The sequence below is a fragment of the Myxine glutinosa genome, chromosome 6, assembly GCF_964187855.1.
Source record: "Myxine glutinosa chromosome 6, kmMyxGlut1.1, whole genome shotgun sequence".
In the NCBI taxonomy this organism is placed as follows: Eukaryota; Metazoa; Chordata; class Myxini; order Myxiniformes; family Myxinidae; genus Myxine; species Myxine glutinosa.
Genome location: NC_136266.1, coordinates 46,847,850 through 46,862,816, shown reverse-complemented (window position 1 = coordinate 46,862,816; position 14,967 = coordinate 46,847,850). Strand labels below are relative to the sequence as shown.

Sequence of the window (14,967 nt, the reverse complement as noted above, 5' to 3'; positions counted from 1 at the left end):
AAGCCCTCTCCCTCCCACAGTTCTCTCGATGTCTCCATGTCTCTCGGTCCCTGCTCTCAAATGTTGTGTTTGTGTCCTTCCCCCTCTCTCCCCATCTTGTCTACCGCTCCCGATGTTATTTGTTTTGTGTGTCTGTTTGTCTTTCTGTGTGATTAATGTTCGCTCTTTCACGAGCCTCGATCTTGTATACAAAAAAAAAAAAAAAAAAAAAAAAAAGAAGAAGAAAAAAAAGAAAAAAAAGCTATAATTCGCCCTGGGGCCTCTGCATTGAGCTCTAATTCCCCCTTCTTCAAGCTATAATTCGCCCTGGGGCCACTGTATCAAGCTCTAATTCCCCTTCTTCTTCAAGCTATAATTCACCCTGGGGCCACTGTATTAAGCTCTAATTCCCCTTCTTCAAGTTATAATTCACCCTGGGGCCACTGCATTAAGCTCTAATTCCCCCTTCTTCAAGTTATAATTCGTGCTGGGGCCACTGCATTAAGCTCTAATTCCCCCTTCTTCAAGCTATAATTCACCATGGGGCCACTGCATTAAGCTCTAATTCCCCTTCTTCAAGTTATAATTCACCCTGGGGCCACTGCATTAAGCTCTAATTCCCCCTTCTTCAAGTTATAATTCGTGCTGGGGCCACTGCATTAAGCTCTAATTCCCCCCTTCTTCAAGCTATAATTCACCCTGGGGCCACTGCATTAAGCTCTAATTCCCCCTTCTTCAAGCTATAATTCACCCTGGGGCCACTGCATTAAGCTCTAATTCCCCCTTCTTCAAGTTATAATTCACCCTGGGGCCACTGCATTAAGCTCTAATTCCCCTTCTTCAAGTTATAATTCACCCTGGGGCCACTGCATTAAGCTCTAATTCCCCCTTCTTCAAGTTATAATTCGTGCTGGGGCCACTGCATTAAGCTCTAATTCCCCCTTCTTCAAGCTATAATTCACCCTGGGGCCACTGCATTAAGCTCTAATTCCCCCTTCTTCAAGTTATAATTCGTGCTGGGGCCACTGCATTAAGCTCTAATTCCCCCTTCTTCAAGCTATAATTCACCCTGGGGCCACTGCATTAAGCTCTAATTCCCCCTTCTTCAAGCTATAATTCACCCTGGGGCCACTGCATTAAGCTCTCATTCCCCCTTCTTCAAGCTATAATTCACCCTGGGGCCACTGCATTAAGCTCTAATTCCCCCTTCTTCAAGCTATAATTCACCCTGGGGCCACTGCATTAAGCTCTCATTCCCCCTTCTTCAAGCTATAATTCACCCTGGGGCCACTGCATTAAGCTCTAATTCCCCCTTCTTCAAGCTATAATTCACCCTGGGGCCACTGCATTAAGCTCTAATTCCCCCTTCTTCAAGCTATAATTCACCCTGGGGCCACTGCATTAAGCTCTAATTCCCCCTTCTTCAAGCTATAATTCACCCTGGGGCCACTGCATTAAGCTCTCATTCCCCCTTCTTCAAGCTATAATTCACCCTGGGGGCACTGCATTAAGCTCTAATTCCCCCTTCTTCAAGCTATAATTCACCCTGGGGCCACTGCATTAAGCTCTCATTCCCCCTTCTTCAAGCTATAATTCACCCTGGGGCCACTGCATTAAGCTCTAATTCCCCCTTCTTCAAGCTATAATTCACCCTGGGGCCACTGCATTAAGCTCTAATTCCCCCTTCTTCAAGCTATAATTCACCCTGGGACCACTGCATTAAGCTCTCATTCCCCCTTCTTCAAGCTATAATTCACCCTGGGGCCACTGCATTAAGCTCTAATTCCCCCTTCTTCAAGCTATAATTCACCCTGGGGCCACTGCATTAAGCTCTAATTCCCCCTTCTTCAAGCTATAATTCACCCTGGGGCCACTGCATTAAGCTCTCATTCCCCCTTCTTCAAGCTATAATTCACCCTGGGGCCACTGCATTAAACTCTAATTCCCCCTTCTTCAATTCTGGACAAGAGGGCTTTTAAAACAGGCATCTTTGTGATTAAACGGGCACAAATCTTAGTTGCAAGTAAATAGATTTTTAGCTTTCCAACGGCATCAATTTTTAAAATTAATCTACGACAGCAGCTACACTTTAGAATGAAGCATGACACGGAAGGATGGACGCTTCTCCTTTTACGACTAGATTCTCTGCTGCTGAAAGTTTCCTGCAAAGTGTTTTATTTTCTTAAGTTTCATTAATTAATCTTTCCTACTGTGTGGCTCACAGCTCAGAGATCTCATAATCATTTATTGATCATGGATATAGGATAAACTTTGATTCAGACTTATAACCAAACCTTAGATAATTATACACAGAATTAAGGCGTAACCCTGAGCTTACACACCCAACACCTAAATAATATTGCCTACGTGAATAAAAGAACCATTTCTCTGCAGGTTTTCTCTGCCTTACCTCTAAAAAGAAAATTTTCTTAGCAGCCCTTTGCTAAATCCTCCGTTTCTAAACTCCAAAAAGTTAATATACACCTTCAGGTTTGATACGCTTTTAAATAGGCTAAATGCTCAAACAAGAGTTAGCAAAATAAATTCTCATACAAATATAACGTACACTATTTGCAAGATATTCGCCAAACTCGTCATAGAGTAATGAACTCGCTTTGCTGCAAATGATGGTTCGAAATAACAGGGCCGATGTAAGGGTGCAGCTGTTGGTCAGTCTGAAGGTGATTGCAATGAAGAGTGCGACGGAATCTTAAAATCAGGTCGAGTGCATTTGCCTTGTGACTTCCAAGAGCTCTTCAACACTATCAGATCTCCACCAAAGACCAGGTCTTTCTCTGTGGCCCTTATCTCTCTGGCTACATATGCACCCGGATCTACTTGCAAATGAATTGGTCAACCACCTGGGAGCATTTCTTACACTTGACGTAGCAGCACCAATGGAATTTGCAATGGCATCTCTCCACCACTGTGGCCTTGAACTGATCATATCCACGTCCACAGCACATCAGTTCGCATCCGTCCATTCCCGCCGAAGTCTTGTTGCATGCACGTCCCACAGTGCCCAGGGAGCCAGTGCGCACGTTGTGAGTGCAGTAGTCTGGGCTCGCCTGAAGGTAGACCAGGTCGTCGGCCGACGGTGGATTGAGGCGCGAGTTACGCAGTTCCAGAGTCCGGCGCCGGCCAAGCCGCATGGCAACTGCACCGTCGTAGCATTCCTTCAGATGATCTCCAACCTTGCGGAAGTCCGCGAGTTGAAGCCAGCAGGTCTTGAGGGAACAGGACCCCGACACACCGTGGCACTTGCAGGACACATCAGCAAGATTGTACACAGCCTAGGAAGGAGAGAAGCCATGGAGGAAGGTGAAAGAACTGCAATAGTGCTGTGAATACTGTGGTAGTTCATTTTACAGAGAGCGATGGTACAAAAGGTAAAGAATGATTAACGAAACGTTTGCAGAATTAGAAAATATGTGATTAATATGAAGAAGAACCAAACACGTTGTTGTGTTATTTAATCGTTCCAAAGCTATCCCGAAGTTGATAAAGATATTGATATAAAAAAAAAAAAAAACCTAAAACATCCAAGCATCCAAAAACCTAAAACATCCATCAGATCATCTTGTCCTTTCATATAAAATGTTTTTATTTTCCCCTTTAGTGTGTAGTCTCTGGCCTTTTACACTTGTTTATGTAAACTCTTCTAATCAAATACAAATATTCTTGTGAAAACAACCATGAAAGATTCTCCTTTTTGCTTTTAGATTTAGGCTTGTTGGAATGATGTAATAGAACGCATTATACACTTCACAGTGCAGAACATATTGTGCAACATGCCAAGCAATTGGGAGTGTGAATTGTAATAGTTAGGGCACCAACCTTTGAGATCAGGCATACAGGAGCAGCATGTCATGATGACCTATGTGGGTGGAGCCTACCTTCTACTGACAAAGTACACTGGTCTGCAAAAGTATTCACCCCCTACCAATAATGCCACAAATTAGATGAATTATGAATTATGTCGAAACAAATTTTTCAAATTAACTTTTGTATTCATAGCTGCTGAGATAAAACGAAACACCGTTATAGTTGAAGGAGGTTACATGTCACAAATACCTGCAAAAACATGTATGAATTAAAATTCACTGGTTGCAAAAGTATTCAGCCCCTTAGGTCAGTACTTGGTGGAAGCACCTTTTGCAGGAATGACTGCTATGAGTCTTTTTGGGTAGGTCTCTACCAATTTTGCACAGTGAGACTGAAATTTTTGCCCATTCTTCATATGAAAATTGCTCCAGTTCTGCCAAGTTTAATGGGGATTGTTGATGGATTACAATCCTCAAGTCTCGCCATAAATCTCGCCATTCTCGCCATTTTCTGTCTTATACCGACTCCTCTCCGACATTGCTCCCCCTGCTCTGTCTGTGCTATGTCCCCCAAATATTCCTGCAGGACGCACAAGATCTGCCAGCAAGCCTCTTCTGGTGAAACTGCCAAAATCAAGACTCCCTGCTCACCTTTACTCTTTCATTCCTCTTTTCTCCTGCCTCTGAAACAAACGCCCACACTCTCTTCAATCCCTCTCTGACCTCCAGGCTGTTCACCACCATCTATCTTCCCACATCCAAAACCTTGATCTTTTCTACCCCTGTTTAAACACCCCAAATCCGCCTCTTTCAATCCCCAACTTCTTTCCTGAAATTCCTAGTGGTGAAATGCCTGGTTGTGTTAATTTGCTTTATACCGTGTACGCATCCCTCCCCCTTCCACAGATCTACCGCCATCCCTGTTCTCTACTGTTTTTGTGCTTGTGTGCTTCCCTCTCTCCCCCTCTTGTTTCCCGCTCCATTCCTTGTATGTTTTATGTGCCTATGCATGTTTTCATGTTCAATGTGTTAACTCATACACGAGCCTCGATTCTGTATACAAAAAAAATAAAATATATAAATGATGTTTAGTTGGGTTCTGGTCAGGACAAACTGGGCCACTCAAGAATATTTATTTTCTTCTCATTCAGCCATTTCAATGTGGCTTTAGCTTTGTACTTCGATCATTGTCCCGCTGAGATGTGAATCTCCTACCCAGTTTGTCATGGTTGACTCAAGCAGATTTTCATCAATGATTTTCCTGTACTTTGCACCATCCATTGTCCCTTCTATCACGACAAGCTTGCCAGTCCCTGCTGATGAAAATTAGCCCCATAACATGATGCTGCCACTACCATGCTTGACAGTAGGAATGGTGTTGATTGGTGATGTGCAGTGTTAGGCTTGTGCCAGATGTAACACTTTGAATTTAGACGAAAACGTTCAATTTTTGTCTCATCTGACCTTAAAACGTTACTCCACAAGATTGCAGTATCATTAAAATGATTTTTCACAAACTCCATACGAGTTTTTAGATGCATCTTTTTTAGTAATGACTTCTTTCTTGATACCTGTCCATATAGTTCGACTTTGTGAAGGGAATGGGTTGATTGATGAATGCTGACCCACATCACGGACGTAGAGCCATGCAGATCTTACAAAGTCATTGTTGAATTTAGTGACATCCCGAACCAGTTTCCTGCTTTTCCGGCTGCTGAGTTTGGATGGAGGACCTTGTCTTGGTACAGTCTGGGTGGTATGATACGTCTTCCACTTCTTAATAATGGATTTCACTGTACTCAAAGGGTTAATGAGTGACTTTGAAATCTTCTTATAACCCTCTCCTGGATGGTGCTTCTCCACCACTTTATGTTTGACTTCTTTGGAAAGCTCCTTGGTCTTCATGTTTGCCTTGTTGGTTGACCAAATGAGGTTTATTTTTTTTTTGTATTTTTTTTTTTTTTGTATACAACATCGAGGCTCGTGAAAGAGCGAACATTAATCACACAGAAAGACAGACACACAAAACAAATAACATCGGGAGCGGTAGACAAGATGGGGAGAGAGGGGGAAGGACACAAACACAACATTTGAGAGCAGGGACCGAGAGACATGGAGACATCGAGAGAACTGTGGGAGGGAGAGGGCTTTGGGGGGGAGGCATGGGAAGGGGGGGGGGGGGTGGGAGAGGTATAAAACATATGGACACTGCCAAGACTTCCAGGAAAGAAGTTGGAATTTCAAACAAGGTGGATCTGGGGTGAATTAGTGGGGGTAGAAAAGATCAAGGTTTTGGATGGGGGAAGATAAGAGATGGTGGTGAACAGCTGTTTTGAAGACCTGGAGGGAGGAGTGTGATTGAAGTGAGTGTGGGAGTTTGTTCCAGAGGCGGGAGAAAAGAGGAATGAAAGAGTGAAGGTGAGCAGAGAGCCGAGATTTCGGCAGTTTAACCATCAGAGGGTGGCTGGCAGATCTTGTGCGACCTGTAGGAATATTTGGGGGACAGAGCACAGAGAGAGCTGGGGGAGCAAGGCCGGAGAGGAGTCGGTAGAAGACAGAAAGACCACCTACCTGCCTGTGGTGAGTGAGTGAAAGGCCCTCAGAGATAGCTTCATCGCGGGAGATTCCAATGATTCTGAAAGCTTTGGATTCAACAGCGTGAAGCCGAGCCAGGTGTGAGGCAGGAGCACCAGCCCATAGGGGAGAACAGTATTCCATTGAGCTGCGGATGAAAGCCTTGTATGTGGTGAGGAGCTCAGGTGTGCCTAGGAAGGACTTCGCACGACGGAGGATGCCCAGTCGGCGACTGGCTTTGGAGGCCAGCTTGGAAATGTGGTTTTCCCAAGAAAGATCATGGCAGATGGTGAGACCCAAAAGCTTGAGCGACAGAACTTCTTGGAGAGGATTGTTGAGAAAGTAGATGGGAGGGTTGTCCAGTCGATCTTTTCGGAGAGACATAGTAAGAGAGTGAGATTTGTCAGGATTGAAAGACATGTTCCACATGTTTGACCAGTCTGTGATTTTGTCCAGGTCTTCAGAGAGTGAGGAGGCTGCAGACTGCCGATCTGAGGGAAGAGGAATGGAGCGGCAGAGAGTGGAGTCATCAGCAAAGAGATACAGAGGATTTTCCAGAGAGTCGGAGAGATCATTGATAAAGACCAGAAAAAGCACAGGGCCCAGCACACTGCCTTGGGGAACTCCAGCCTGAACGGGAAGGGGAGATGAGAGAAATCCATTCAGGGCCACACGTTGACTACGACCAGAGAGGAAGTCCGCAAGCCATGCATGGAGATTTCCATGGATACCATAGGAGGAGAGTTTGGTGAGTTGCACTTTAAAGCCCCTGAGATAAGTGGGGGGAGTTTAATTTTTAAGTCAAACCACTAATTACATACAGGTGAAACCTATTGCACTTATTTTGTAACCTTTCAAACAAATAAATTTCTCCTGAATTGATTTAGGGTTAATTAGGCAAAAGGTCTGAGAAACATCTTGTTCTCTCTGTTAATCGAACGTATTCACGTTTTATCTGCGTTTTTAAGCTTTATCAGTTTGGAGATGTTTGTGAAGACTCTATATATTAAGTTTAATTTGAAACCATCATTAACTAATCTCAGTTGGCATCAAAATGTGAAAACTTTGGAGGGGGGTGAATACTTTTATAGGCCACTGTAAATAGACAAACCAAGAATGATCAAGTTAAGAAGTTAATTAATGCATCCACCCTACCACGGTGACAATTAAGAAAATTCAGTCAGTGATTGAGGCAATACCTATATTTTTAGAGTACATTGTGAACAGTGATCGAGGCTAGACCCATAATTAAGATTGAATGAATGAATGAATGAATGATCGTTTTAAGGCCATTTTCCCCACTAAAGCGGGGGTTAGCCTTGTGGGCCCCCATGACAATCATGGTTCCCTGTTTGAGGCAATGTTTTTATGGCCGGATGCCCTTCCTGACGCCAACCCTTGGTCATGCTCTTTGATGCGCAGGGATACGGTGTACCTATTCTAAATCGGGGTACACACCGTGATCATTCATCCCAGCAAGCTGGTACTCAATTTGCCGACCTCGGAAGGATGACAGGCTGAGTCAACCCCCCTGGTGTTAATTCAGCGATCGACCGGGATTCGAACCCAGGATTCTAGGATCCCAAGCCGGCACCCTAACCACTAAGCCAACACCAGGCTACCCATAATTAAGATTAATTAAGATTTCGGTGTTAATTTAAATTTCACACTGTAATCTACCCATAATTAAGATTACAGTGTGAAATTTAATTAACACCGAATTGTTATGGTTTTGCTAATAAGGGCCAGCTACTCGAATGGGCTGTTTGACCTGCCATCCTCCCCAGATCTTATAACCAATACCAAGCATACGGACTTCACCCTGACAAAGTTGGATGATAACAGCTCAACCAATCAAAAATCTATTAAATGAAGTCCATCCTGGTCATGTAACAGGAGAAGCACATCTCTAATGTAAATGCATGGATTGGCATCTGGAATTCATCCAATTATAGACCATTTCTCTATTGATATATGGAAAAACAAGGAGTATAATATTGGTGTAAATCACAACAACGCAGCAACTCACATACATTTATTATCCTCAGTTAAAAGAAGCCTGTCTCTATAGTGACTTGTGATTAGGCGTTTTGAATTGCACAGCGGGAGTTGGTAATTACGTGGAGGAGAGGAAATTTTAATAAAGTGGTGGTGAGGTGTTTTTGATAACGTGGCGTGTACGTGTTGGTGAAGTGTTTTGAATTGCATGGTGGTGAGGCCAAGTATTTATTATACGGTACATATTAAATAAAATGTGCAGTGTCTGTCCGCACCTCACTGAACTGCTCGCACAAACTTTTGTGAAATTGTCTCAAACTTCCAGTCTGCACCTACCCCTCCCATGTGTATTTGCTATGGGGTTCCTTTTTGAATTTTTTTTTCGTTCTTAAATTTAACTATTCAGTTTAAATTGCTTATAAAAATGTAATATCACAAATATTATAAGCAAATTTGTGCAAAAGAAACGTTTGCCTTATGATTGGTGTAAATCATGACAACACAGCAACTCAGGTACAGTCATTATCCTCAGTTATAACAAGCTCATTCCTCTGTAGCGACATGCGGTGAGGCGAGCGCAGCGAGCTGATCTACGCTTGTATCTTTATATACCTGTGTAGTGTCTGTCCTTTATTGTCACTGAACTACTCCCTCAAACTTTTGTGAAATCGTACCAAACTTCCGGTCTGCACCGACCTCTCCCATGTGTATGTTGTTGTTTAAAAAAAAACAAAAAAACAATTTTTTGCTTAAATTGCTTATAAAAATGTAACATCACAATTATTACAAATACATTTGTGCATAGGAAATGCTTGTATTAAGATTGGTGTAAATCATGACAAAACACCAACTCGCGTAATTATCCTCAGTTAAAACAAGCCTATCTCTATAGCGACGTGTGGTGAGGTATTTTGAATTGTACAGTGGTGTGGCAATTTTAATTAAGTGGCGTTACGTGGCGCTGAGGTATTTTTTTATATATACAGTACAGTACAGTGTACATCTATGCAGTGTCTGTCATGTCATTCACTACTCCCTCAAACTTTTACGAAATCATACCAAACTTCCGTTCTGCATCTACCCATCCCAGTTTCATTTCAGACCCCATCACTGTCAAGGGTACCAGGAAGCAAGTGCCACACCAGCTATTTGTGCAAACATCCTGACTAACAGGAAATGTCTGCCACATGTTAACCTGTCTGTGCACACAAAACAGTTCTGGGAGCAGCCAGGAACAACTAAAATTGTAAAAAGACTCTTCTGGCTAAACCTTTGCATCGGCTCCGCCTATTAGGTATGACTTTAACAGAGCTTCAGCCCCCAATATCTCCGTAGGATTGTAGTGTAGCCAATACCGGGAAGATAAATGAATTCTCAATTTTTTGGTTAATCCACCATGTTCCCCCTCTGAAATTACGGAGGTACGGACAACCCCAAATAGCTACTAAAATTTGACTTCTTTTTTTTTTAAATACAAGATCGAGGCTCGTGTAAGAGTTAACATTAATGTCAAAAAAACAAACGGACACATAAGACGAAATAAAGGGAGCCCACAAGATGGGGAGAGAGGGGGAAGCACACAAGTACAACATTTGAGAGCAGGTATATTGGGAGATCTGTGGGAGAGGGGGGGGGGATGGGAGAGGTATAAAACACATGGACACTGCTAGGACTTCCAGAAATGAAGTCGGTATTTCAAAAAAGTAGATCTGTGGTGATTTAACGCGGGTAGAAAAGATCAAGGTTTTGGAAGGGGGAAGATAAGAGATGGTGGTGAACAGCTGTTTTAAAGACCTGGAGGGAGGAGTGGGATTGAAGAGAGTGAGGGAGTTTATTCCACAGGCGGGAGAAAAGGGGAATGAAAGAGTGAAGGTGAGCAGAGAGTCTTGATTTTGGCAGTTTAACCATCAGAGGGTTTAGTCAGGTTCACTATGTTTTTTCGTTCAAAATTTTGGTAGATTAGCAAAACTATACATTTTTGGAATATTCAGAGCACGAGGAATCCAAAAATTAATGTTGGGATTTGCGTAGACACCTTTGCGAAAATGACACTCAGGACAGTGATGAAGATCTGTAAAAGCATATTCCTGAACGGTATAGACCTCGTAGATCCTGTGTATAGGACTTATAGTTCAATCTGATACTACCTATAACTTCCTATAACAACCTATAACTTCAAAGGACTTGCAATATCATGTATTATGTAATACAGTTATATCACAAATATAAAGACGATGGTTTTCAATTACCTTTGTTTGTTGCTTTTCTATAATCCTGAGCACTATTTTGAGGCCTTTATTGGATTCCTTGACCCAGAAAACATAGGATTAGCATATTTAATGAAGTCTCTAGGTTGACTAGAAGCCGAGATCGCGCAAAATATGTATTTTATGGTGGCCATTTTCAAAATCCAAAATGGCGGCCATGCAGTGTCTGTGCAAATGCCAACATTGATTTTCAGATTCTCCATGCTCTGAAGATTCCAAAAATGTATAGTTTTGCTAATCCCAAAATTTTGAAAGAAATTATATTTGTTAACATAGTGAACCTGACTAGTTGCTGGCAGATCTTGTGCGACCTGTATGAATATTTGGGGGACAGAGCCCAGAGAGAGCTGGGGGAGCAAGGCTGGAGAGGAGTCGGTAGAAGACAAAGACCACCAACCTGCGTGCGGTGAATGAGTGAGAGTGATTGAATTGTGAGAGCGAGAGTGAGTGATTGAAAACATTTCCTCTGGCCCAGCATCCCATTTGAATTGAAAACCGACACGGAACTCGTCTCAATGTTGTCTTGAGAAGCTTACACGTCGAATGCTGTGTCCGGTATAAAAGTTCAGGTGCCTTTATCACAGCCCAGACCTATGCACAATGCCAAGTAGTTGGAAGAGTAGCACCACGCCTTCCCTACCGTCACCACCATCACCCTCTCTCTTCCCACAGGTTTTGTTCAGGAATCATCGAGTTCATTTGTAAACAATTATTTAGTGATCTCCTCCCACCTCTTCCAAGTTATTCGAATTATGTTATCTTTATTGACATTTTTTTTCTGACACCTGAACTTGTTATTATAACGTCATAGTATATTGGTCAAATATAATGTGAGAGATGCTGGGTGCCAAATAGCAAACAGGTGTTTGTCTCACCTTTATCAGAGGTAGATTGTGGACTGCAGTTTTGTTTATACCTGACAAGAGGAACTAAAAGTTTTCTTGTTGCATGTCTGGCATGAAATCGGACAGGCGATGGGAATCTGGCAAAAGGGTTTAGCAAATAGTCGGTGCTACAGAGGTTTCCGTGCTCTTATGAAAAGACCATTTTGTAATTCGTGTTTCATGGTTGTCCGGCGAGCAGTCGGTCGGCGGTGGGTGTAAGATTACCCGGCAACCTAAGGGCACTTGCCCTGTGCTGCCAGGCAATGGGATGTATTCGAGCCTCAGTATGCAGGGTGTCTCAAAAGTCTGGACTCGCAGGGAAATATCGGCTTTATATTCTTAACGTTTAACAAACACATTTCTAATGTCGGTTTTACTTATTTTAGGAATTAACATGCCCTGATGGCTCACCATACCGAGAGAAGGTGGAACAGGTGTTTGTTACGTGTTTCCGGAACAAGCCAGAGGAAGGCATGTGGGTTATTTCAGGAAAAACACCCCGAGAAGCCAAAGCCAACTCAACGATTGTGGGGAAAGTCCAATGTCCAATAATTGATGGGAATGAATGTCCAATAATTGATGTGTGTATGGCTGTTAATGGCAACAAATTTGAACAATTAATTAGGTGCAAATTGTGTATTTTACCCTTCGAGTCCAGACTTCTGAGACACCCTGTATGTTAAACTTATCTGTCAAATGGCAATGGCTTCTTTCAATTTCTCCAGGAAAACAAGCCTTACATTAGAGGGGCACATTAATTGAATTTGAGCATTCTATGTAGTATTGTTCTATCTTCTCTTCTCTATCTATCTATAATTCCAGTAATCTCTGTCTGTACGTTTGTACGTCTGTACGTTTGTTTGTCTGTGACCGCTGTTTCTCGACAACCACGGGTCCGATATACTTTTAACTTGCCAGGTATATTGCTGGGGACCCGAGGATGTGCCTTTTCAAGGTTTCATATTAATCGGACAATTACTTACCGAGCTATGTCCAAAAAACTATTCAACCAATCAGAGAGCAGCGAACGATCGCGTGTGCCGAACGTGGAGGACACACTCTGCCTCGGATGGCACATTTGAGAGCGTATTCATTTATTTCACGTTTGCAAACTATGTTGGCGTTAAACTATGTTTTAAAACTAATAAAACCGAATTTGCGATTCATTCGCTTTCCTGCGCGTTTGTGCACGCGATGGCGATTTCTTTACCAAACTCCGGAAGCCGTTCGCTTTGGACCAAACCATTGCATGTAAATAGAGGGGGGGGATTGTCACCGTACTCGCAAGCCGTTCGCTTTGGACCAAACCATTTCATGTAAATAGAGGGGGGGGGATATAATTTTAGATATAGATATAGTACGGGCAATGCCCTAGTATGTATAAAAGAAAGTTTTTGTTTGTTTGTTTGTCTGTATGCTCTAATCTCCTGAACGGTGAAAGATAGGAGGAAACCTCTGAAACAAAAAATGTCGGGACGGGCCCCGGGAAGGTTATAGGCTAGGTGGCCTCGGCCGGGCTGGGCCCATTTCGCAATAAATCTTCTTCTTCTTTCAAAATTATCTTGAAGTACAACTTATGCACTTGATAGGAATATCTGACTGATTGCAACAGATGCTTTCAAAATTCTCTCTCGCGGGGCTCGACAGAAGAAAGAACAAGGAATCGTTGAGCACTAACTGATACGGGGCTCGCGTCAGACCTATGTACAGAAGATTAAATTCATTCAAAAAAGAACCCGGGCAACGCCAGGTGCATTCAGCTAGTCTTCTATAAAATAAAGCAATTCTCTGTTATGTGTGCATATGTAGTATGTACAGTGCATTCAGAAAGTATTCAGACCCCTTCACTTTTTTCACATTTTGTTATGTTGCAGCCTTATGCTGAAATCGTTTAAATTCATTTTTTCCCTCATTAATCTCCACTCAATACCCCATAATGACAAAGAGAAAACAGGATTTTAGAAAGTTTTGCAAATTTATTAAAAAGAAAAAACTGAAATATCACATTGACATAAGTATTCATACCCTTTGCTATGACACTTGAAATTTAGCTCAGGTGCCTCCCATGTCTCTTGATCATCGTTGAGATGTTTCTACACCTTGATTGGAGTCCACCTGTGGTAAATTCAATTGATTGGACATGATTTGGAAAGGCACACACCTGTCCATATAAGGTCTCACGGCTGACAATGCATATCAGAGCAAAAACCAAGCCATGAGGTCGAAGGAACTGCCTGCAGAGCTCAGAGACAGGATTGTGTCGAGGCACAGATCTGGGGAAGCCTACAAAAACATTTCTGTTGCATTGAAGGTTCCCAAGAGCACAGTGGCCTCCATAATTCTTAAATGGAAGAAGTTTGGAACAACCAGGACTCTTCTTAGAGCTGGCCGCCCAGCCAAACTGAGCAATCGGGGGAGAAGGGCCTTGGTAAGAGAGGTGACCAAGAACCTGATGGCCACTCTGGCTGAGCTGCAGAGATCCTGTGTGGAGATGGGAGAAACTTCCAAAAGGACAACCATCACTGCAACACTCCACCGATCTGGGCTTTATGGCGGAGTGGCCAGACGGAAGCCTCTCCTCTGTGAAAGACACATGAAAGCCTGCTTGGAGTTTGCAAAAAGCACCTAAAGGACTCTCAGACTGTGAGAAACAAGATTCTGTGGTCTGATGAAACCAAGATTGAACTGTTTGTCTTCCATATGGCCACTGCTTTTTTGCAAACTCCACGCGGGCTGTCCAATCAATTGAATTTACCACAGGTGGACTCCAATCAAGGTGTAGAAACATCTCAAAGATGATCAAGATAAATGGGAGGCACCTGAGCTAAATTTCAAGTGCCATAGCAAAGGGTATGAATACTTATGTCAATGTGATATTTCAGTTTTTTCTTTTTAATAAATTTGCAAAACTTTCTAAAATCCTGTTTTCTCTTTGTCATTATGGGGTATTGAGTGGAGATTAATGAGGGAAAAAATGAATTTAAACGATTTCAGCATAAGGCTGCAATATAACAAAATGTGAAAAAAGTGAAGGGGTCTGAATACTTTTTGAATGCACTGTATGTATGGATGTATGATTGTTATATAATCAAAAATGGCTCGGCCAATCTCCATCAAATTTTGCATACGTCCTCATGGTAGACAGGGTCAGATCATGGGTACAAAATAATCTGCCCCTCCGGTAAGAATGGGGAGACAACTTGCGATTTGTGGAGAATAGTGCAAATGGTTTAACCGGAAGAAAATGGTTTACCGACACCTTTTTTTGCTCCCAGAGGGAACGGATGTTACGATTACTAAAAGGAAATGTGTCCGTCCGTCACGAGAAGACGTAGGATCTCAAGCATGGAAGGGGGTAAGGGGGGGGGGGCAATAGAGGGGCGGGTTTGGTTAGGTAGGGTTAACGGAGGTAGAAAAGACTGGGGTCGGATGACACGAGAT

General features: G+C 42.8%; 1 protein-coding gene across 5 annotated transcripts in view; it reads right to left on the bottom strand.

The window, feature by feature from the left end:
• Positions 1-1,875: 1,875 nt before the first annotated feature.
• The window catches only part of LOC137429737 (protein Wnt-5b-like), a 67,132-nt gene continuing 54,040 nt past the window's right edge, over positions 1,876-14,967 (bottom strand). For all 5 annotated transcript variants that reach the window (XM_068119940.2, XM_068119941.2, XM_068119942.2 and 2 more), the window contains one exon: positions 1,876-3,272. In XM_068119940.2, coding sequence (XP_067976041.1) covers positions 2,814-3,272 — 459 coding nt within the window. In that variant the 3' untranslated portion in view covers positions 1,876-2,813. The remainder of the gene's footprint in view (positions 3,273-14,967) is intronic.